The sequence below is a fragment of the Natrix helvetica genome (genome assembly GCF_964273705.1).
Source record: "Natrix helvetica genome assembly, chromosome: 7".
NCBI classification, from domain to species: domain Eukaryota; kingdom Metazoa; phylum Chordata; class Lepidosauria; order Squamata; family Natricidae; genus Natrix; species Natrix helvetica.
Genome location: NC_138558.1, coordinates 49,682,615 through 49,705,343, shown reverse-complemented (window position 1 = coordinate 49,705,343; position 22,729 = coordinate 49,682,615). Strand labels below are relative to the sequence as shown.

Sequence of the window (22,729 nt, the reverse complement as noted above, 5' to 3'; positions counted from 1 at the left end):
ATTTTAAAAAAATGGTAGAAATGCTTCTATTGTAATGATAGGTGATGAATCATGGTGTTAATAAATGCAATGCCATATAAACAAAATAAAAAAATAAATAAAATATTTTGAATCTTTCATTGTTTAGATGACCCAGATCATATTTTGTATCTGGAATGGTGCATTCATAATAATTTTATCCCCTAACCACAGTCTGGTGCTCTCTGAGGTTGATTGCTTGCAAATCTTTCATTACCCAATAGTAGGGAATCCAAGAGGATTCCCTAACTGTTCATCCAAGACATAAGAATCCATCTCTTAAAATGTTCTTTATTTTCTTAGCATTTATTTTCCTCAAAAATTCATGATAAATTTGCTTCCACATTGGATTGGGTATTACCATCCACAGGGAACACAGTTTTCTGTTTTAGATATTATGCTTTTGTCATTTTGTAGCCAGTGCCTAAAACAATGGTGACAGACTGAGTAATTCATGAAAAAATGTGGTTTTTATTCTTGTTTTAGGACAAAATATTTACAATTAGATGAACATTATGGCTGCATACATCTCAGCAGAATATGTTCACAATAGTGCAGAATATAGAAATAATATAAGAAAGAAAAATTAATCATGCACAACATTTTCATTGGATTTTACTAAAAGGAAACACTTCTAGACATAAACTGATATTTGTTCTTGTCTTAAAACTTACTGACATAATAAATACACTATTATATTCAATTTGTTCGTTGGTTGGTTTGATTGATTGGTTTGGTTTGGTTAGCACATTTTGAGGAAGCTGCTAGTGAAGTTCCCCGTCACACAAGCTACTGTATTTATTGTTTAATCTTCGTATGAAAAGCATATGGCACAACTATATACTGTAAGCAGCTTACAAGTAAACACCCAAAACTGTAATATGTAAGATGGTTTTCTTTTCTGATAATTGCAAACCTGGGGCCCAAGTCTTATGTATGTATAGTTTATGGAAATAGCAAAAAAAGAAAAAAAGCAATAACATTGAAGCATAACGAGATCAGCATGAGCATCATTTTACAGCTTTCATCCAAATGCTTCCTTCAGTCTCTTATTTCTTTCAGAAACCACCCAAGGCAATAACAGTATATAGGTCTTTATACAACACATACTTTGGCTGCTGCACTAATTTTTCAGTGAAAAAGCAACTTCCAGGTCACAAAATCTGTTTGCATGTTATCTATATTTTGCACTAAATTAATACACAGCTTCATTTCAAGCTATCATTTGAAAGGATACAAATGAAAGCATAATTATCATCATTAAAAGGTGAAAGGTTTCCCCTATTCAGCCATGACAGACTCAAGAAGGAGGTGCGCATCTTCGATTCTCAGCCAAAGGAACCTATATTTGTCTGAGAGATGCTGCCATTATTACACGCTGTTTTCTTGGGAAAAGTGGTTCAAAATTATTTAAGCATTTATTATTAGACTTGTCAATGAATGCTGGATCAGGCTGATTTTAAATATATTTACCTCAGAAGTTTATTTGATTCCAAGGGTTTTAATTAATTAATTGAGTATATGTTATCTATAAATTGAATAGTTTTAAGCATGGTTAACTTTCTCAGGCCAGTATTATTTATATAATACTTACATACATGGATTGGTAAATCACCTCCTATCTAATAATAGATAGAGCCAAATCATTGCACTAGGGCCAGTTTATTTTTCAAAGCTATGCCGCAAATTGCAATAATAAAATTTTTGTTGAAAAATATGTTACTGAGTTGGAAATACTGCATTATTATCTATCGTAATATCTGAGGTGGTTATCTGATGGAACATATCTTGCCAGTCACATCTACCCAATGGGTAGGCAGGCAAGAAATGTTGTGGGTCCTGTCCCCAGTGGAGGAAGAGGCGGGATCCAGAAGAAGGGTCTTCTCTGTGGCTCCCTCCTTTTGGAATATCATCTCTTGGGAAATTAGACTGGCTCCTACTTTGACACTGTTTCATAAGGCCCTGAAGACTTGACAGTGGGCCTGTGGGACCCAGAATGGAATGGAGCCCATCAAATGGCTTATTTGACTGTGTTTTCACCAAGGGTGGATGGATAGGAGAATATTATCCTCCCCCACCCCCAATACTGTGTTTTTATTGTTTGTAAGCTGCATAGAGTCACTGTGAGCTGTATAAATTTCATAAATAAATAAAACAAACAAATAAATAAATAATACATTTTTAAATTTTATGACATTGTTATTTTATAAGGATAATATAAAAGGTTAACACCTGCCCATCTTTTGGGCTACTGTCTTTTCCCCCCACCCAGCATTAATAGAAGATCAAAATTTTTAATATTGTGCTGAATAATATGAAATGACCTAACCTGCCTTTTTGTATGTCAAAAACCTTGAATTTGAATTCAATTGTCAATCATATTTGTGACATGGCTGGCAATTACCAGTGTATCTTTTTCCAGAATAGAATTGACATGTTAAAGAAAACATCAGTATGATTTCATAGAACAAGTGATTTGTGATTGCACATATTTGTATTTGCATGCAGCTTCTTTTTTCAGTGTGTTATCTAAAACGCATTGTGTGTTTAATACAAAGGCCATTGGCAGTGTCTTTAAATCTAGAAAACAAGCTTCATTATTTAAAATAGTTAACATTTTTAGACTCAAGACTCAAAACAGTGTTCACTTATAAAATTTAAAGGAGGCTTGATTGTATGGCACTTATCTAAGGACTTTGTGGACTTCGTTTTCATAGATTAAAAAAATATAGCTGAATTAAAAATTATAACAAGGACTTCAAAGAATACTATATTATTATGTAACAATATGTAGAAAGATTGGCAGTAAAATTTTACCTAACAGCATTGTCATTTACTTTGAAAAACTAAAGTTAATAACAAGTAGAAATACTGTGGTAGATTTTGCTGCATCTTCACTGGATCTCTCCCCCCCCCCGCCCCCATATGTCATTATGACTTTGCATAGCAAGTCACATAAGTATTTTGTTTCTTGGGGTATTTTTTTCCCATTGAGCTCCTGTTCATTAAAAAGTATTTCCATACTGATTTTTACCACTGTAATCAAAATGAGAACTGTTGAAAAGGGAAAACCTTAATTTTGTTTTTGGTGAATGTCCTCATGCCTAACAATTTTATAGATAACCCAGTAGAAAATGTTGAATATAAGAAAGGCTAAAGGAAAACAGGCTCTGGATAAGGTATCAATTTTCTTGGCCCGATCAATGAATACCTTCCTCATTTCTTCAATAGTAAGGGATGCAGACTGAACTGGATTATTGGACCCTTTTGGAACCACTCCATCCTTTGCTTGTATACATGGTGGGCTCATTCCATAGCCTGAGAAATTGAACCGATTGTCCCTTATATCATCATCCTGTAGAAAGAAAGAAACAAAGAAAGAAAGAAAGAAAGAAAGAAAGAAAGAAAGAAAGAAAGAAAGAATGAATGAATTAGAATTCTTGAACCTAAATATTTTTTGTCAAATTTACATCTTCATTTAAAACAAATTCTGTGTTTATTAAAAAAAAAATCTTTTTCTAAATAATATAAATGGGGAAAGATGGTATCCCTTGTAAAAATAAAGAAGCTACTGAAAAAAAAACATTGCTGCTGCAAAGTGTAGGAAATGTTTTTAAATATTAGCTTGAAGATTTGTTGCTGCTTGACTCTTTAATTTTTAAATAGGGTTCTTCTGTCTTTTTTCCCATTCTCTGTCCTGTTATCTCTTACTCTTATCGTCTTGCTTTTATCATTTCCCCTATTTCTCTTTTGCTTCCTTTCATGTGCAGTTAATCCTTTCCCTTACTCTATCATCAACCTGCTTCTCAAATGAGAAAAAGGTTCTTCTCCTTTTTATTCTGGAAGAAAAACATACATCTGTCTGTAAACATATGCGAGTGATTTTGCTTTTGAAAAAGAATGTTTACTATCAGCAGAAAGTTAATTTCTGGAATGTAAAGTCATACTATACTATATGTATAGTAAATTAGTATACAAGTTTATCACATATAAAAATGAGTACGGTACTCATATGACATAAGCTTCTCTTTTCAAGATTGTTAATATGGTATTGAAGAAAATTCATACTGTTTATAACAGTAATGGCCAACCTTAGCAACTTTAACACTTGTGGACATCAATTCCCAGAATTCACCAGCTGACTGGGGAATTCTGGGAGTTGAAGTCTACAACTCTAAGAGTTACCAGGATTGGACATCCTGGTTTAGAACATGACTATACTTTTGAAATTATGTGCCACAGTGTAAAATTTATAGCTCTCTAAACAAGTACAGGTTTACTCAGCATGGGTCATAGAAGAAAGGATGACAACATCAGAAAAGGGTGGGATATATATGTGCAACCTTGGATCAAAAATAAGTATTTGCTTTCTGATTAAAAACTGGCCCTTTATTAATGACATGGAATGTGTGGTCAAAATTTTATGATGTATTTAAAATTACACTGAATTATTTTCTCCATTAGTAATATGCACAGGTACAGTATATGTGGTGTCTTGCTCAATAGTAGTTACTGTTAGAGGGATCTTGGAGTCCTAGTGGACAACCATTTAAATATGAGCCAGCAGTGTGCAGCAGCTGCCAAAAAAGCCAACACAGTTCTAGACTGCGTAAACAGAGGGATAGTATCAAGATCACGTGAAGTGTTAATACCACTTTATAATGGCTTGGTAATGCCACACTTGCAATACTGCATTCAGTTTTGGTCACCATGATGTAAAAAAGATGTGGAGACTCTAGAAAGAGTGCAAAGAAAAGCAACAAAGATGATTAGGGGACTGGAGACTAAAACATATGAAGAATAGTTGCAGGAACTGGGTATGTCTAGTTTAATGAAAAGAAGGACTAGGGGAGACATGATAACAGTGTTCCAATATCTCAGGGGAACACCACAAAGAAGAGGGAGTCAAACTATTCTCCAAAGCACCTGAGGGCAGGACAATAAGCAATGGGTGGAGAGAAGCAACCTAGAACTAAGGAGAAATTTCCTGACAGAACAATTAATCAGTGGAACTACTTGCCTCCAGAAGTTGTGAATGTTCCAATACTGGAAGCTTTTAAGAAGATGTTGGATAACCATTTGTATGAAGTGGTGTAGGGTTTCCTGCTTAGGCAGGAGGTTTGACTAGAAGACTTCCAAGGTCCCTTTCAACTCTATTCTATTCTAAATATATTTTAATACAAAATTTTCTCTTTTTGTTATATTCTTTTCCAGTTTCTTTTTGTGTATTAAAGCAATTAAAAATAAAATATGTGTGTCAAATGGACACATTAAAAAAAAAGAATCTCAAGAGTTGGTGTTAGAGCCCATTAGATAACTATTGGACATTGCCCAAGACTTTCTATAATTTTATGCTTATTTTTTAATGTTCACGCTTCCTGAGGCTGAGAAAAGAAGAAAACATTAGAAAGATATTTGAAAGTAACTCTAAACTGGCCGGCCTTGAAGGACTGATATGTTATTTGAACATTAAATGTGGGGAAAATATCTTGAAACATGAATGTGACCTCTCAGTGTAGCTATAAAGAAAAAGGTAAATACTATTGTACTGTATGCCTGGAGAATACAAGAAGACTCTTTAAATTCTTGGGTAAATGATGCCATAGGAAACATGCTCTCTTCTTTGTTCCAGAATGCAAGATGTGTGATAGTTTATAATTAAACAACAGGAAGCCAGATTCTATTGGGTATTAGAAAAAACATTAATATAGTAAAAGGTATTTGTCAATGGAACTAATTAACCAGGGAGGTGGTAGGCTTCCTTTCACTGAATGTGTTAAAAAAAGTTAAAATAATCATCTGTTGGAGACATTTTAATTTAGATTCCTGCACTGGACATGATAAACTAAATGCCCACTTCAAACTTTATGATTGTGATTCTAGTTAATGATGGGCCAATTTACATTTTAATTTGGCAAGTCATCACATCAGAGAATTTGTCATGCCATTTCTTCGTGACATATGTCATACTCTTAAAAACCCACTATTTTCAGAAGATTTTTGCATATACAGTATGTATATCAATGAATTATCCACAAGTGAGCTTGATTAAAAATGTTTTACATCAAACAGTCAAATGAATACAGCCATGTAGAAAATTGCTTTGAAAACCTGCAGATGGAGCCAAACCAATTCATAAAAACTACTTAAACTTAAAATAGCAACTCACATTTGTGGCTCATGGCAACAAGCAAACAAAATGTTTCTATGGATCTGCTGCAACTTCTGAAGTCCACAAAATCAAGAGAAGGAAATTTAAAGTGAGCATAACCCTAATAGTTAGAGTGCAGTACTGCAGGCTATTTCTACTGCCTGCCAGCTGCCTGCAATTTGGCAGTTCAAATTTTACCAAGCTCAAGGTTGACTCAGCCTTCCATCCTTCTGAGGAGGATAAAATGAGGACCCAGCTTGTTGGGGCAATATGCTGACTCTGTAAACTGCTTAGAGAGGGCTGTAAAGCCCTGTAAAGTGGTATATAAGTCTAAGTGCTTTGCTATTGCTAATAATTGTATGTGTTACTTTATTTTATATTTTTTGTTTAGTAATTTTTTATACTACCTAGAGTTATGTTGTTTGAGTTGGGCTGAAATATAAATCTTTTAAATGGATGGATCAATAGACAGATGGACAGGCAAACCAACAGATAATTTTGTATGGGTTACTAACAAATAGATATGAATCAGACATATAAAATGAGAAATGGAATGCTTATTATGCAACTGAAAGTTGTGTTTCTTTTAAAACATGGTGAAGGATTGCCTTTTATTGTACATCATAGAATGTTAAAGGCAATAATTTAAAATAATAGAATAGTCTTGGCTAAATGTGGACAATAAATGCTTAGTCTGAAAAGAATATTAATATTATCACCATCTGCAATTGGCTGCCCAAACAAACAGGAATGGCACTCTTGGTATACAGCAGTGGTGGTTCCGGGTCTTACGTCCTGGTACGGGAATACCAGTGGCTGCTGGGAGGAGTAGGCACCATACCGGAATGGTGCTTTGGAGAGCCCACCAGCCCACCCGCGTTCCTTGCTGTATTTGAGTCAACCGAGCCATTTGCGCACGTGCATGCAGTGTACGGCGCCTGAGCAATGCTCCGCCAAGCAGCTGGAGCATCGCAGGGTGGGGGTTCGCATGCATGCATGTGGTGGACTCCCGGCCCTGTCACAGTGTACCAGTTGCAATGGGATCCAGAACCCAGCACTGGTATACAGTAATATAGTATACTGCTGTATTATGTAAATAAGCATCATTCCCAAAGGACTTAGGGATTCTGTATCAAATCTGAAGTCATTACTTAGCATTATCCATTTTATTATTCATAATAGTCTCTTAAGTATAGTTATCACAATAATGATTCCATTGTCATTTCTACCATTGGCAGTATATGGTTAGACTTATCTAGATGTAATTGCTAAGCATGTCAGGCTTGTGGAATGGAATGGAAAAAAAACAATACATTCTGGACACTGAAATACCTTTGCCAAAAAAAGATGATAGTAAAACACTTTTTTTAAAAAATTGGGAGCATCCTGAAGTATCTGCTTGAGTAATATTTAAGGTAGGGTTATCAGGGATAGGGAGGCAATGCAGTGGCAGTTAAAATGGTGGGCTTGTTGGCTGGAAAGTGGTACTTCAGGTACAAGACGTGAATACCACAAAACGTGGTCAGCTTCCATCCTCACCCCAGCTCCTGCCAACATAGCAGTTAGAAAGCAGGAAAATGTGAGTAGATAAACAGGTATCACTTTGGTGGGAAGGTAACAGCACTTTGGGACAGCATTGGCTCAGTGGCCATGAAACAGAGAAGAGCAATGACTCCTGTAGCTGGCAATGACTAGTGGAGTAAAATCCATAGGGACTCTTTTATCTTTTTTCTGGGATAGGATAGAATTGGTGAAAATGTTAAATCACAACCACATTCACAATTAAGGGAGGTACATGTTGTAAAGATGAATAATAGTATAATTGAGTCAGGCCATATTAAATCGTTCTGATTTAAATGATTAAATGATTTAATATATATAATGTGTTGAGTACGTTTGTGCACTTTACATAGAAAAGGGTCTGGAGGAACTGGTTTAGTCACTGCAATAGCTGAACTATTGGGGCTGGAGTCTGGACAGAATGTAAGTATTTTAAAAAAACTGTCAATGTAGCTGTGTAAGTGTAGCACAGTAAAATTTAACATTAGGAAACTACAGATATTCATTCAAACCAGATGTTTAAATAAGCCAACAATCCATAAATTTTGAAGAGCCTTTTCATTGCTATGATTTAATATTTAATGTACTGCACATCCAGTAGTCGTGTGTGTGAAAAGAAAATGGACTCAACTGTGTTACCTCAAATATGAAGTAATGCAATATGCAGCATAGATAATCTGTACCCATGTCATGTAAAGATTCAGTCCGAGGGAAAGAAAAATATGTCTCAGAATTTCAAGAAGCAACATCCACACATAGTCATTGGTGCAGCTTCACTCTGGCACTTTATACTTACTCCAGATATAATCCTTGTTTCTTCTGACATTTCTATTATAAGATTGTATAAAGATCACAGAGGTATGCAGAAATCTCATAGTTATTTAATACATCAGGGTTATTTAATATACTTCCTTAGATGAAGGTGCTTATGACAGAATCAGAAAAAAATATCTTTAACATGGAGAAGCTTCTATATCCACCCTTTATTTCCAGCTGCATAAATTTTGCCCCCACTTGCTCTAAAATCAACCATGCATTTATAATTTCCATGGTATAATAATACTCTTGGGATACCTTGCCTTCTGCTATTCTATTGCATGTTGTCAAAAAACACATAGAAAAATCTTCCGTTTATTGCATCACTGTTTAAAATTAAATCTCAGGTATAAAAAATAAATAGTTTTGACCCTTGTAATGTGCCTTACATTTTTAATATTTATTTCACATGAAAAAACTCATCTTGCCTCTCACCTTCATAAAAAGAAAACTGCATTATGAGTTGCTTTTTCTCTTCATTTAAAAAGCTAAATATATTCATCATTTTTCTTCCATAGAATAGTTGCACAAAATAATGTTAAGATACCTCAAATCATCTGTTTCCATAATAAATAAACCTTTTAGTATTTTGGTGACATTAAACTTTGCAGAAACCTCTATATGATTCTTTAAATTCTTTTAAACCTTACTTTGAAGACATCGCAAATTTTTTGAATTACATGTGCTTTATGTCAACCAAATACAAAATGTCATTCTAGATCAATACATTGTTTATAAGTCACTTTAGAACAATCTATCATTGTTATAAAATTGTCAGAATTTTCTTGCTGTTTATATTTCTGAAACCCGTGCTTGTCATATTTACCTTATTCTTCTTTCTCTTTCGGTGAAATCTTAACAGTTCTTTATGTTGTCTTGAAACAAAATTTACAGCTGCATATTCCAGAAGTGCCGAGAACACAAATAGCAAGCAAACGGCCATCCAGATGTCAATAGCCTTGACATATGATACCTATAGGTAGTACAGAGTAGAAGATTGCTGGTATAAAAACATAGGACAGTGTAATGTCTCCAAACGTGAAAGGAAGAAAATGTGTCTCCTCAAATCATAGTAAAGAGTGAACTACAACAAAAGGATAAAAGAGGAAAATATGTATGTCCTGCAAGCAACGTTATTAGAAAGGCGTTCTAGTGTCAAAACAGTATCTTAAGACTTAAGACTTTATGACATTCCATGTTAGGCAAAAATATGCTAGATCACCTGAAGTAATCATCAGGGGTTATTCATAGTGAAAGGCAGAAAACTTTGACTCAAATTACTGAATGTTTGGTATGCCATTTATGATGCTTTATGGCCCACATCATTCTACAAGAATTATCAGGTAAACAAATCAGATTGACAGAGCTGCCACAATTTGTTTTCTGCAAAATGAAATGAAATAATTTAATTTGTTTTCACTTTTTTAAAATAATAGCTCACTTTTCTTATGTCCATGAATATGTGATGGCTTGACTAATGCTACTTATCAATAATAACCGTGATTACAGAAATAAATGTAGGAGCCTATTACAAAAGTAAAGTAGCAATCCATATCATATTGTAAAGCCAGACTTACTTAGAAATATACAGTATATATCTTGTAAGATGCAATGACATATTTCTATTTCTATATCCGATTAACTTTAATATTTACGATATAAGAAGAACAGTTTTAATAGCTACTGCAGGGGTGTCCAAACTTGGGAACTTTAAGACTTGTGGACTTCAACTCCCAGAATTCCCCAGCCAGCCATGCTGGCTGGGGAATTCTGAGAGATGAAGTCCACAAGTCTTAAAGTTCCCAAGTTTGGACACCCCTGAGCTACTGTATACATGAGAGACAATTCCCTATAATCAATCAAGATTAAAACCTTCAGGCTCACCTTTGGGAGTGAAGCCCGTGATCCTGAACTCTGGGTTGTCATTGTGAGTACAGTTGTTATACCTAGAGCCACTCTAGCTGGAGCGGCATCCATGTTGATCCAAAATGACACCCATGATAGTATGACAATCAGGAGACTGGGAATATACATTTGAATGAGATAATATCCCATCTGCCTTTCAAGATGGAATTGAACTTCGATGCAGGTGAACTTTCCTGGTTATAACAGAGAACAACTGTTAGAGGAACCTATAGTTATATTCCATTATCAACTACCCTTGATGCAATAACAAAATAATGTCGATTACTTTTTGCTTGTATTATACTACAACATCCCTCGCTAATTGTTTATATACTTGTTCATTTATTTATTGTATCTGTATTCTACAACTCCTATAGTTCTCATTCAAGTTCCTGGAAATAAGAGCATATAATGGTCAGCTTGTGAATTCCAGTCAATATGATTAAACTGATCTTGCCTGGAGTAGTACAAACAAATTGCATGCTTATGATAGTCAAATTCTTTGTGAGCAACTTGAGTACAGCTGAATTCTACCCAGCGCCCAAGGTTATGAGGCAGAAAATCCTGTAAGGGTTTCCAGGATGAATCCAGATTTAATTTTACTTTAGGGTTAGGGTTAGGGTACAAACAAATTGCATGCTTATAATGGTCAAATTCTTTGTAAGCAACTTGAGTACAGCTGAATTCTACCCAATGCCCAAGGTTATGAGGCAGAAAATCCTGTAAGGGTTTCCAGGATGAATCCAGATTTAATTTTACTTTAGGGTTAGGGTTAGGGTTGAATCCAGATTTAATTTTACTTTAGGGTTAGGGTTAGGGTTGAATCCAGATTTAATTTTACTTTAGAGAACCCAATAACCCATTTTGAACATTTTGTATTGTATCAGAAACTGTTTTATGTTCATTTCAATATCATAAAATGTTTTATAAAATCTATTGAATTTCAATTCCACAGGAATCATAGGTACTGAATTTTGGACACCTCCTGATTTGAGCTACTTTGGTTCAAAAGAAGTCTCACTATGTACAGTTTTGTTTAGTTAAATGTTACATAGAGTTTTATAGTATAATCTACAGAAAATATCCATTGAAATAACTTTAAAGCAAATAGAATTCATTTTAAGAGATTTATTATAGCCTCCTAAATAGATAATTAAAGATGGAGTTACTTAAGTAATAATGTTAATAATAATTGGCTGTCTAAAACTCACTTTACTCTGCTTCTTTGTAGGGCTGATGCTAACAACAAACAAAAGGAATGCAAAAATATGTGCAAAATGCAACAATAATTGTTTCTTTTAAAATTGGAGGCAATCAACATGTTACTATTCCTACTTATTACACTATGATCATTTTCTTTAGTCAATGGTGGCAGAACACAGCTGTTCCCAGTGGTTATAAAGATGCTTGATTTCCTGTTTTGATAAAATCTCCAGCAGCATTCCAGATGTAAAACATTTATATGTGAAAAATAAGCCAAAGACATAGGATAGCAGCAGCAGAATCTTTATTTTATCATAATGATGTGGGAAGTTTTTTCCACTGAATCAGCAATCTCCAGGTTTTTAATCTCAATAACAATATCTATGTTCTACTTTAAAGTTCTGTAATTGGAGGTAGCAAATTAAAATAAAATTAGCCTAATAAAAGTAATCATATATTTAAAACTGAAGACTAATACCTTCAAAATACTTTAAAATACGACTCTCAGGTACGATGTTTTTCCTTATTTTGTCTACACTCATGCAAATTCTCTAAATTCTATAATTTTCCCAGAAAAAAAAATACTTTGACTTTATTTCTTTCACTGTACTGGATTGTCTGTTGTCTGATATTTTGTGGCTGATGTTATTACCTATTCAATTGCCGTTCCAAATTGAAGTTAAGATATTTGTTATGAAACTCTTCTCCTAGATATAAATATTTCTTGGCCCAAGAATCATTACTGCTCTGTGATGAACTATACATTGAATATATTCTTGAAGAACAAAGAATTACAATGTTCTTTCAAGGGTCAAAACACTGAGTAGCTTTCCCACCTGTGTTGTAGTGTTTTGTGCAGTAACAAAGATCTTTATCTTCTTTCAACAAAAATTGTGGCAAAGTGAGTCCTTCAGCTACTTGAACAGCACCATTTTCTTGCCATTCAAATACAAGGTCATTCATTGTATAGCCAACTAGGAAAGGAAGCAAAAAAAAAGTTGAATGGAAATTAGCACAGCTTGAACTATCTTGCTTTGCATGTAATGAATCTATCTCATATATTAGTTTCACCTTTTAAGTTGCATTACTGAAATAAATGAACTTTTGCACAATATTCTAATTTTTTGAGTTTCACCTGTATGTTAAACCTTCTTTATTTAATTCACATGCAAAATATTTCAAAATGATGGATTGGGAAATTTGAAATTAAAATTGCTTCACAAAAGAATAAAACCTCAGAAATATTAATGGTAACACAATGATAGCTGGGAGTGGGGATGACTCAAGGCATTCCTTGTCAAAGGTAAACAAAGCAAGTACAGAAGCTGGTCTGCTGCCAACAATGAAAAATAGCTAAGATTTTGTCAACAAGAACTTCCAACCTATGATAGGAGATAAAATTGAAGAATTTTCCTAAGCTTTCTCTTGATAGACTTAAAAATTATAGGGTGAGTGTACTCATGAAACAGAGTCATCTGCTACACATAAAAAAAATACCATGATAGCTCTAAACAAAATATTAAAATGCAAAGAAATCTTACTGACAACACTATGGTATGATTTTATTAATTACATATTAACTCCATTTTTTGAAGTTTGGTTTTTTTAGTTTTGAAAATTGGATTAGAAAATCTGAACAAAAATGATGTGTTTGAACTGTGATGTGACAAAATAGTTGAGAATAACTTGAACAAGAAGAAAAACAAAAATCTCTGTACTAAATAAAAGAAAACAAGACAACTCAGGAAATGAATTAATACAAAACTAAAGGTAACTATTTTGTACATATAAGGTTAAGTCAAGAGATATTGGAAAGACCCTGTTGCTTGGAAAATAAGAAGAGATTGAAAGAAAGGCTGACAAAAGACAAAGTGACCACAATCTCTCACAGATATAAGCTTACAAGTGCTGAGGGAAACAGGTAGTGCCAGACAACCCTGTAAAGCTGTGGTTCTCAACCTGTGGGTCGGGATCCCTTTGGGAGGGGGTGTCGAACGACCCTTTCACAGAGGTCACATAAGACCATTTGAAAACACATATTTTTGAAAAAATATGGAAAACATAAAATAATTTTATGGTTGGGGGTCACCACAACATGAGGAACTGTATTAAAGGGTCGTGGCATTAGGAAGGTTGAGACCCACCGCTGTAGAGGTTATTCATTCCATTGACTCAGAAATAATCAAATGACAACAGCTGCCATTTGGATCCCTCTTAAATTCATACTTCGTATGAAGACCACTGCTGAACTACACGTTTTCCTCAGATATATATATATAAACAATTAATTTCCTTATTCCTCTGAAAGAATATGTGAAAAAAATGGGTTTTGTACTGATGTATATACAATGAAGGTATACAATAAATGACGAAATGCGTTACTTTTCTATTAGTTAGATGTAATTCCCATGAATGCTCACTCTGGCACCATTTTTTTCCCCCTACCATTTTTCCAGAAGTGCAGGGTCTGGATTTTTTTTTCATCAAAGCTGAAATAGGGTTTGGGTTTAGTGGTTTTCATCAAAGAGTGAAATAGTTTTGACTGGTTTTCTAAAATGACCTTGACCCACATCAGTGACGTGCAGTCAGGGGAGGCAGGGGAGGCAGAGCATCACCGCTCTCATTATAAAAAGAAAAAAAATGGGGGAAAAAGGTCCCCTTCATGTTGACTTGGGCTCCGGTCCAGCTACCACCAACCAACGCCTGGGAAAAACAGCTCCTTGGAGCTCCTCTATGCAGCCACCGCCCGCCCTCGCTGCCCCTTTCATTGCTTTCCCATTCAGGCAGCTGCGCTTTCACCCCACTCAAGCCTTGCCGCCTGCATGGGAAGCCGCCTGAATGGGAAATGGGAATGGGAAGTGCAGCCGCCTGAATGGGAAAGCAACGAAAGGGACAGCGAGGGCGGGCGGTGACTGCATGCGGCAAGGCTTGAGCAGGGTGAGAGCGCAGCCGCCTGAATGGGAAAGCAACGAAAGGGGCTGCGCTTTCACCCCGCTCAAACCTTGCCGCCTGCAGCCACCGCCTGCCCTCGCTGCCCCTTTCGTTGCTTTCCCATTCAGGTGGCTGCGCTTTCACCCCGCTCAAGCCTTGCCACCTGCATGGGAAGCCGCCTGAATGGGAAATGGGAATGGGAAGCGCAGCCGCCTGAATGGGAAAGCAACGAAAGGGGCAGCGAGGGCGGGTGGTGGCTGCAGGCGGCAAGGCTTGAGCAGGGTGAAAGCGCAGCCACCTGAATGGGAAAGCAACGAAAGGGGCTGCGCTTTCACCCCGCTCAAGCCTTGCCGCCTGCAGCCACCGCCCGCCCTCGCTGCCCCTTTCGTTGCTTTCCCATTCAGGCGGCTGCGCTTTCACCCCGCTCAAGCCTTGCTGCCTGCATGGGAAGCCACCTAAATGGGAAATGGGAATGGGAAGCGCAGCCACCTGAATGGGAAAGCAACGAAAGGGGCAGCGAGGGCAGGCGGTGGCTGCAGGCGGCAAGGCTTGAGCGGGGTGAAAGCGCAGCCGCCTGAATGGGAAAGCAACGAAAGGGGCTGCGCTTTCACCCCGCTCAAGCCTTGCTGCCGGGCCCCGTGGAGCCGCTTTTCCTGGGCAGCGATTGGTGAAACCGTTTGACAACCACACAGCCGGCCAGCCGCCTCTCGGGTCTTTAGGAAGCAAACGCAAAGCAACCCACTGCCACGGGCCCGCGTTTGTGGGCACCGGTGGCTGCAAGCCTTGGACGGGCTCTTCTTCTTCTGCCTCCTCTCCCACACCCCTGGGAAGCTCCTGCCCCCATTTTGTGCATCTCCCTCCCTCACCCCGATTTTTTTCTCGGAGTCGGCGGCTCGGGAAAGGCCTGCCCTGTAGATGAGTCTCTCGTTTGATGTGGGGCCATTCCCGGGAGCCGGCGGGTCTTTTGCTGGCTGCCAAGGCAGGGCTTCGCTGATGTGATGACGCTGAAGAAGCCGTACAGGAGGAGTTAGGGGGATGCAGAAGGCCCGAGGGAGGCCTCTGGGGATTAGGCTTTGGGTTGGTGGGAGACCTTGAAAGAGTGGGTGGGGGGAAAGGGACTGGCGCCGGTGGAGGAAGCAACGCTACGCGGATCAGTGCACTCCGCGGTCCCCTTAATGTTCACTCAGGAAGGTGGGGAATGGGACCACGTGTGCTGGAGGCTGAGGCTGCCTCAGCCTCCTGCACATGTGGTCCCATTCCCCGCCTTCCTGATGATGTCACCAGCCTCACCAGCCATAACCCTCACCGCACGTCACTGACCCACATCATGATTATGTAGCACAGCTAGCTTCCAGAACTGCTATTGGTGTTTCTTCTTTATTAAAGAACTAATCTCAATTGCATGAAAACATTTTGAGACAAACTTTTTGGTCCAAATTCTAAATAGGATGCAGGTGTAAGCTGGAGTCAGAGCAAACAAATTCTTGAAAGCTGTAGCCCTATTTGTTACCCTAGGCCTAGCCATTAACCAAAGTTCATTTGGAAACAAGAATGCTTAACATTCTGGTATGAGTATGGATTTTGATGGCTAATTTTTGGCTGAAAATACAGATTTCCCAACAAACTTACCATCTCTCCCTCAAACATAAAATTGCTGGTATAGCAGACACTTGTCTTATAAGGGTTTATGAATAATTTGCCCTAACTAATGAGTTCCCCGTGATTAATGGAGACATTCTGTATCAGGAAACAATCTTCTCTGCCAAGATTATGTAATCTTTAATGTTTGCTTTTTCCAAACATTATTACTCAATTGAGTGACCACTTAATGTACTGGGACTTCAACTTACCAAATTTCTTACTTCACTGGCTTGGAATCCTGGCAGGTGTAGGAGCATAATTTGAACATGGAAAAAGAAGTTTCCTGCACATGAAAGTTCACATTATCACAAATAATAGTAGATACTGTATCTCATGACTTTTTTTCTATGAATAGATTAATTTATACTTACAGCTTTCCAGTTGCATTATACAGGTCTGGACATCCATTGGGAAATTTTTGAGATCCATTGGACAGGAAAGTATTAAAGTCAGCCTGAAAGAAGCAAAAAGAATATTTGAATGAAGCAAATGAAGCAAAAAGAATATTTTCTTCACATACATTTCCTTACATCCTTCAAAACAAGGAGGAAAGTTGGCAAATCCAGCACGTGTATAATTAATACAAAATAATAAACTACAATTAATTTAAATGATTAAATACTATAAAGCTGTCTTTTTATTAGACTCCAAATTATTAGAACTGATTTTAAAACTGCAATTTTATCAACCTTTCTTAGAAGCAAACCTCATAAAATCAGAAAAATCTATTTATGAATAAACACCTCCAAATTTTGTATTTTTACAGAATTCTCTTCATGCAATTTGTGCAATATGGTACATTATAATTTGTGAAATTATTATTAAAACAACATATTCAGTCTTTCAAATAAAAGCCGTATGAATCATTTCTGCTAAAAGCAATATTAATCCTTCATTTCAAATAAAAGTACCATTATCCTGTGTTCAGTTAGACTTAAAAATCTAGGAGAATCAATGGAAGAATTTTGACAGAGAATAGATGATATATAGTATAAAGAACAAATGATTAGAAAGCCTAATCCAGATACATTTTGAAAAAAGTAAATATCTTTGAACATGCACAGGAGTATTAAACCCTTATTCAAAATCAATGCAATCTACACCAGGTGTATTCTGCAATATCTTGTATGCTAATAAACTCTAATTTAAAACTCAAATATGCAATGAAGTTATGGAACATTTAAGGAAAAGGTAGATTTTTTAAATATTGGATGTAGTTATAGCACAGGCTTTTGATAGAAACAAATCTATATGGCTTACAGCAGGAGCATGCAAATTGGCTTTGTAGGCATATGGAAAGAAGGAACTCGTTAAGCATTGGGGGAAATTTGAGATTAAAAATCCTACTAAGGCTTTTAGTAATGTTTATTTATAATTATTTATCCCCCCCCCTTCTTTTTTTACTCCCTTCCCTTAAAAAATCCTAATATTGTGGCTGTACTTTGTATAAGTATTCTGGCAATGTAAACGAAATGGTGAAGTGCCCATGTGCGCTTCTTGTTTACAGCATGATAAACCAGTGAAAGAAAACTGAACCATTCTATAAGAACAAGAGTATAGAAGTTATGACTTTTGTTATCACAAGATATCCTATGTCTGACTTAATTTTACACTAAAAATTAATATATTTTATACTTAGCAAAGTTCTGCCTCTTTACTTCCAAAATTAAAATTTCCAATATTTGGGGGAATCAGTATTGTTTTTATATAACTTATTACATTTGAATCTCTATTCCATAATTGCACAAGCTATTTTCTATCTTGAAGATCGATTTATATACTTATATACATCAGTGTGAAAAATGTACAATCCATAAAAGCATTTTATCGTTATGTTTAAATGGGACTTAGATTACTTTGACATTGTGCTGCAACCACAATATTTTTGTATTCAACAATTTACCTGATAGAATAAAGAACATTTCCATTTTTAAAAATGCGAAGCAATTTATTGTCAGTTGTTACTTCGTGAAAGTTGGCACCCTTTTCATTGGCAAAAAATAAATCAGGTTTCCAGATTGAATCGAGCATGGATGGATCTAAATCTAAAGAGTCATCTGGATATTCACTATAAGCAAGGCGTGGATCATTCCAGTTCTGGCGGAGAAAAATATTCACTCGATAATCCTAAGGGAAAAAAATAAAAAAAGAAAGTTCTTTTTACTCTTACCTTTAATTGAACAATACGTACAGCATTTAATTAACTTTTCCAATTAATGAAAACAAATTAAATTGAATCACAAGGCTGATTGTGTCACAAGGCTGATTCTGGTCTTGTGATCTCTGACTGGTTGCTGTGAGGTGTGAAATTCAACTGATGAGGAGGTGGTCGGATCTGTCATCAATAGGTGGTTACGATGGTCTGCTTCCTTATAGATTTGTATCTGGTAGTAACTCAATTTGTTTGTTGATTTGTAGAATGCCAGGCTTCAATAAAGTGCCCGATGGGTTTTTGGTGTGACCAATGACTTTGCCTTTGGTCCATTCAAAGCAATGTTGTTTGTTGTCAGTGTTACTGATGATCAAGGACTTTGGGTCATGCCATTTGACAGCCAGCTGGTGTTCATGGATTCTGGGTTTTAACTGTTGTCCTGTCTGACCAACCTAGAACTGGTTAAAATGGTACACCATGAATCCATTCACACGAATCAAATCCTCAACTTTTTCAAAAACCACAACACAGCAGACAAAAGAAGCTGTGTCCAGACTCTCGTCAAGAGAGCCAAAACACACTGCAACACACCAAATCCCTAAGAGAATAGGAGAAATACTTCTTCAATGTTTTCTCTGCAATGGCTATCCTAGGAATTTCATACTGAGATGCATAACATCCAAATCCATAAAGCCACACAGAAAAACACAGCATAGGAACAAAGGCACTTCAAAAGTGGTTGCTAGGCTACTGCAACCCCTAGGAATAACAATAGCCCACAAATCTACGTTCACACTCAGACAGAAACACTTACAAAAACCAAAGACAGGACACGGAAGGACGACAGCACCAACGTAATATACAGAATCAGCTGCAACAATTGTAACTAGTTCTACGTTGGTCAGACAATATAACAGCTAAAACCAGAATCCATGAACACCAGCTGGCTGTTAAATGGCGTGAACCAAAGTCTTTGATCACCAGTCACATCAACAACAAATAACATCAGTTTGACTGGAATAAAGGCAAAGTCATTAGCCACACCAAAACCCGTCAGGAACATGAGTTTATTGAAGTGTGGCATTCTATCAATGGGCCCATCAACAAACACATTGACTTAAAACAAGCATATGAACCAATAAGGAAGCAGACCAAACCACCAACTGATGACAGAACTGACAACTCTCTCACCAATTGAATTTTGCGCCTCACAACAACCAGTCAGAAGTCACAAGAAGTCATCAGCCTCGTGATTCAATCAGTCTTGTGACTGTATCAGTTTTGTGATTCAACCAGTCACAAGACCAACCGATTACCCAAGAATGAGCGCTCAGTGAACCAGTTATTAAACCGGTAGGATCCCACCTCTGATTTGACCCCCTCTTCTTTGTGGCAGCCCCTAAAATGCTGGAATACTGTTATCATGTCGCCCCTAATTCTTCTTTTCTTTAGACTAGCCAAACCCAAGTCCTGCAGCCGTTCTTCATATGTTTTAGTCTCCAGGCCTTGATCACCTTAGTTGCTCTTCTGAACTTTTTCCAAAGTCTCAACATCTTTTTTGTATTATGGTGATCAGAATTGGTTACAGTATTCCAAGTGTGGTCTTACTAGGGTTTTATAAAGTGGTACTAATACTTCATGTGATCTTGATTCTATGCTTCTCTTTATACAATGAAGGATTGTATTACCTTTTTTGCTGCATATTGCTGGCTCATATTGAAGTGGACTTCAAGGTCCCACTCACAGTTACTGTTTTTGATCCAAGTCCCACCTTATCTATACTTATACCTTTGATTTTTCTCGCCTAAATGTAAATTGCTTTTCTCCACATTAAAATTCATTTTATTGCATTTTGTTGTCCATTTTTCAAATTTGTCAAGATTTTTGAATTCTGAGCTTGTCTTCCAGGCTGTTGGCTATTCCTGCCAGTTTAATGTCATCTGCAGATTTGATGAGTTCCCCTTCTATTCCTACATCTAAATCATTTGAAGACTACTGGGCCTAAGATGGAGCCTTGTGTTACCCAACTGTTTACTTCTTTCCATGTGGATGTAGCATCATTAAGGAGCATTAAGGACTATTTGCTAAGTACGGTTTATTAGCCAACTACAAATCCATCTGGTGTTAATGTTGTCTATTCCACATTTTTCTAGCTTACCAGGAAGTAGGTTGTGGCTACTTTCTCAAATGCCTTACTGAAATCTAAGTATACTATCTCCACAGCATTTCACTGGTCTACTAATTTAATAACTTTATCAAAGAATGAAATAATAATGGTGAAGCATAAGAACAACTTATTTGACTCCGGATAATATATGGAGCTATTTCTATTTCAATGGTTTTACTATTTGAAAAAAATGAAGAATATGTTTTAAAGTCATTGCTAATATAGTAGTTGTATTTTAGATATTTTATTTAAAAATATATAAGATTTTTAAAAAACTCCTTTCTACTCCATCCCTCATTTTTTTCTTTATATTAAATAAAGTATTCACTTGATAACTTCTGACAACCTCTCCAACCACAGAAACTGCTTAGTGAGTCATGAAGGCAGAATTAAAATACTTCTGGCAATGTTGGCACTTTCTGAAATAAAGTCTCTGATGATGTTCATTGACAGCTGAACATTTAAGAGTTTAGATATGACCTCGCCTGCTGTTCTTTGAGATAGAATATATGTTCAGTGACCTATTCAAGATTATGTATGCACCTTTAAACCATTCAGCATTACAGAACAGAAAATAATAGCTCATTTTTTATATTCAGTTCTATCGTAAAATTGCCTCTGTGCTCACTTGAATTTCCCTGAAGAATATTTTTATTTCAATAAATTCCTAGTGAACATGCCAAAAGCTGGCATAAGAGGATTGAAGGTAATTCATAATAATTATGTTAATTTGACAAAAGTTACAAGATAAAAAAAGTGCTTGCTTTATTTCATTTTCAGAGAGAAATTGATTCCCTTGCATTAAACAATAAGCTTCACTGTTGACTCTTAACGGAACTTTTTCTATTCTGCTCTCTTATTTTCTCTTCCTGCTTTTGTCTCACAATTATCACAAATTTCATTCTGGCTTTGATTTTTCTTTCAAAACAGTTTTGTTAGCTTCCTAAGAATAGCTATCAACAACCCCTGGATTTCAAATTTTATTACTAATGTCCAGAATTGAGTGAATGAATATTGATCTCAATTTAAAGCAACAACTAACTTTTTACTTTTTTAGAAAAATAACTACTAAACTGAATTTGATAGAACTGGCCACTATGATTAAAAACCTAACAAATTCATTACCGCGTGAGGCATGTTTGTTTGAAAATAAGGACAGTTGAGTGCAATTTCCAGTAATTGCATGGCTGTGTTCAGACTGTGTTCTTGCAAACAAGTACCGTAATAGAGGTTTATCACTGTATTTTTCTAGGAAATGTTTTAAAATATGTTTAAAGGTTGAGATACAGCCCTGGGAATTCTTAGTGGTAGCCTGCTTGTGCTTTTGACGTTCCAACAAAAGTAACTAAGTGGCAGATGAGATTGGAAACACTTTATATCTGGAGAATTCTTCATACATACCGTGTTTCCCCTGTCTTATTTTCTTTTGACCCCTGAAATAAGCACTTGGCCTTATTTTTGGGGAGGTCCTATTATTTTTGAGGTCTAGGAGGTTGTGGGCATGGTCACCTCATGGCTGCTGCCATGAGGGCTTATTTTTTGGGGAAGGATTATTTTAGCGCATGCACTCAAAAGCCCGATTGGGCTTATTATCCAGGGAGGTCTTATTTTCAGGGAAACAGGGTATCATACATCAGACTTTAGTTCTATGCTTTATTTATTTAAGATGTTTATATTATACTTATCTGAAAATTGAGGATTTATGTATAATAAAAGAAATAAGAATAACTGGCATTTAAATAATGCTATATATATAAATTGTTAAGGTTAGTAGAACTCCAAAGGAAAATTTCATTTTCATCTTGAGGCTAATAAAATAGGAAAAATATTCAATACATACAATGGTCATTTACATTACATTTACTTTTGTAAACTTTGCTGATGTTCACCCTCCAACAGGAGAAATTGAACATCATAATAATAATGGAGTTCTGCTTTTCATAATCTCTCTTATTTTAGTTGCAATTAGGATAATCTAAGGACATGAACCTATTCTCCAGACTCATTGCTAAAACACATGTAGTTGACATAAGAAATATAGTATAGGGCTTTAAAAATAATGGAATACAACCACAAGGGTTATTTTCTGTCAGTTTAATACTCTACCGTTCTGAATGGACTGTTATAACTATTTCAAAAGAAATTTCTTTCCCGTATAAGCAAGACATTCCTTTATCAACCTACT

General features: G+C 36.2%; 1 protein-coding gene across 1 annotated transcript in view; it reads right to left on the bottom strand.

Moving 5' to 3' along the window:
• Positions 1-491: 491 nt before the first annotated feature.
• The window catches only part of GLRA3 (glycine receptor alpha 3), a gene marked incomplete at its 5' end in the record, with an annotated part of 48,898 nt that continues 26,660 nt past the window's right edge, over positions 492-22,729 (bottom strand). The window contains 6 exons of the mRNA XM_081958881.1: positions 492-3,373; positions 9,372-9,518; positions 10,430-10,644; positions 12,490-12,627; positions 16,597-16,679; positions 18,129-18,352. Of these exons, the coding sequence (XP_081815007.1) occupies positions 3,092-3,373; positions 9,372-9,518; positions 10,430-10,644; positions 12,490-12,627; positions 16,597-16,679; positions 18,129-18,352 (1,089 nt within the window). The 3' untranslated portion in view covers positions 492-3,091. The remainder of the gene's footprint in view (positions 3,374-9,371; positions 9,519-10,429; positions 10,645-12,489; positions 12,628-16,596; positions 16,680-18,128; positions 18,353-22,729) is intronic.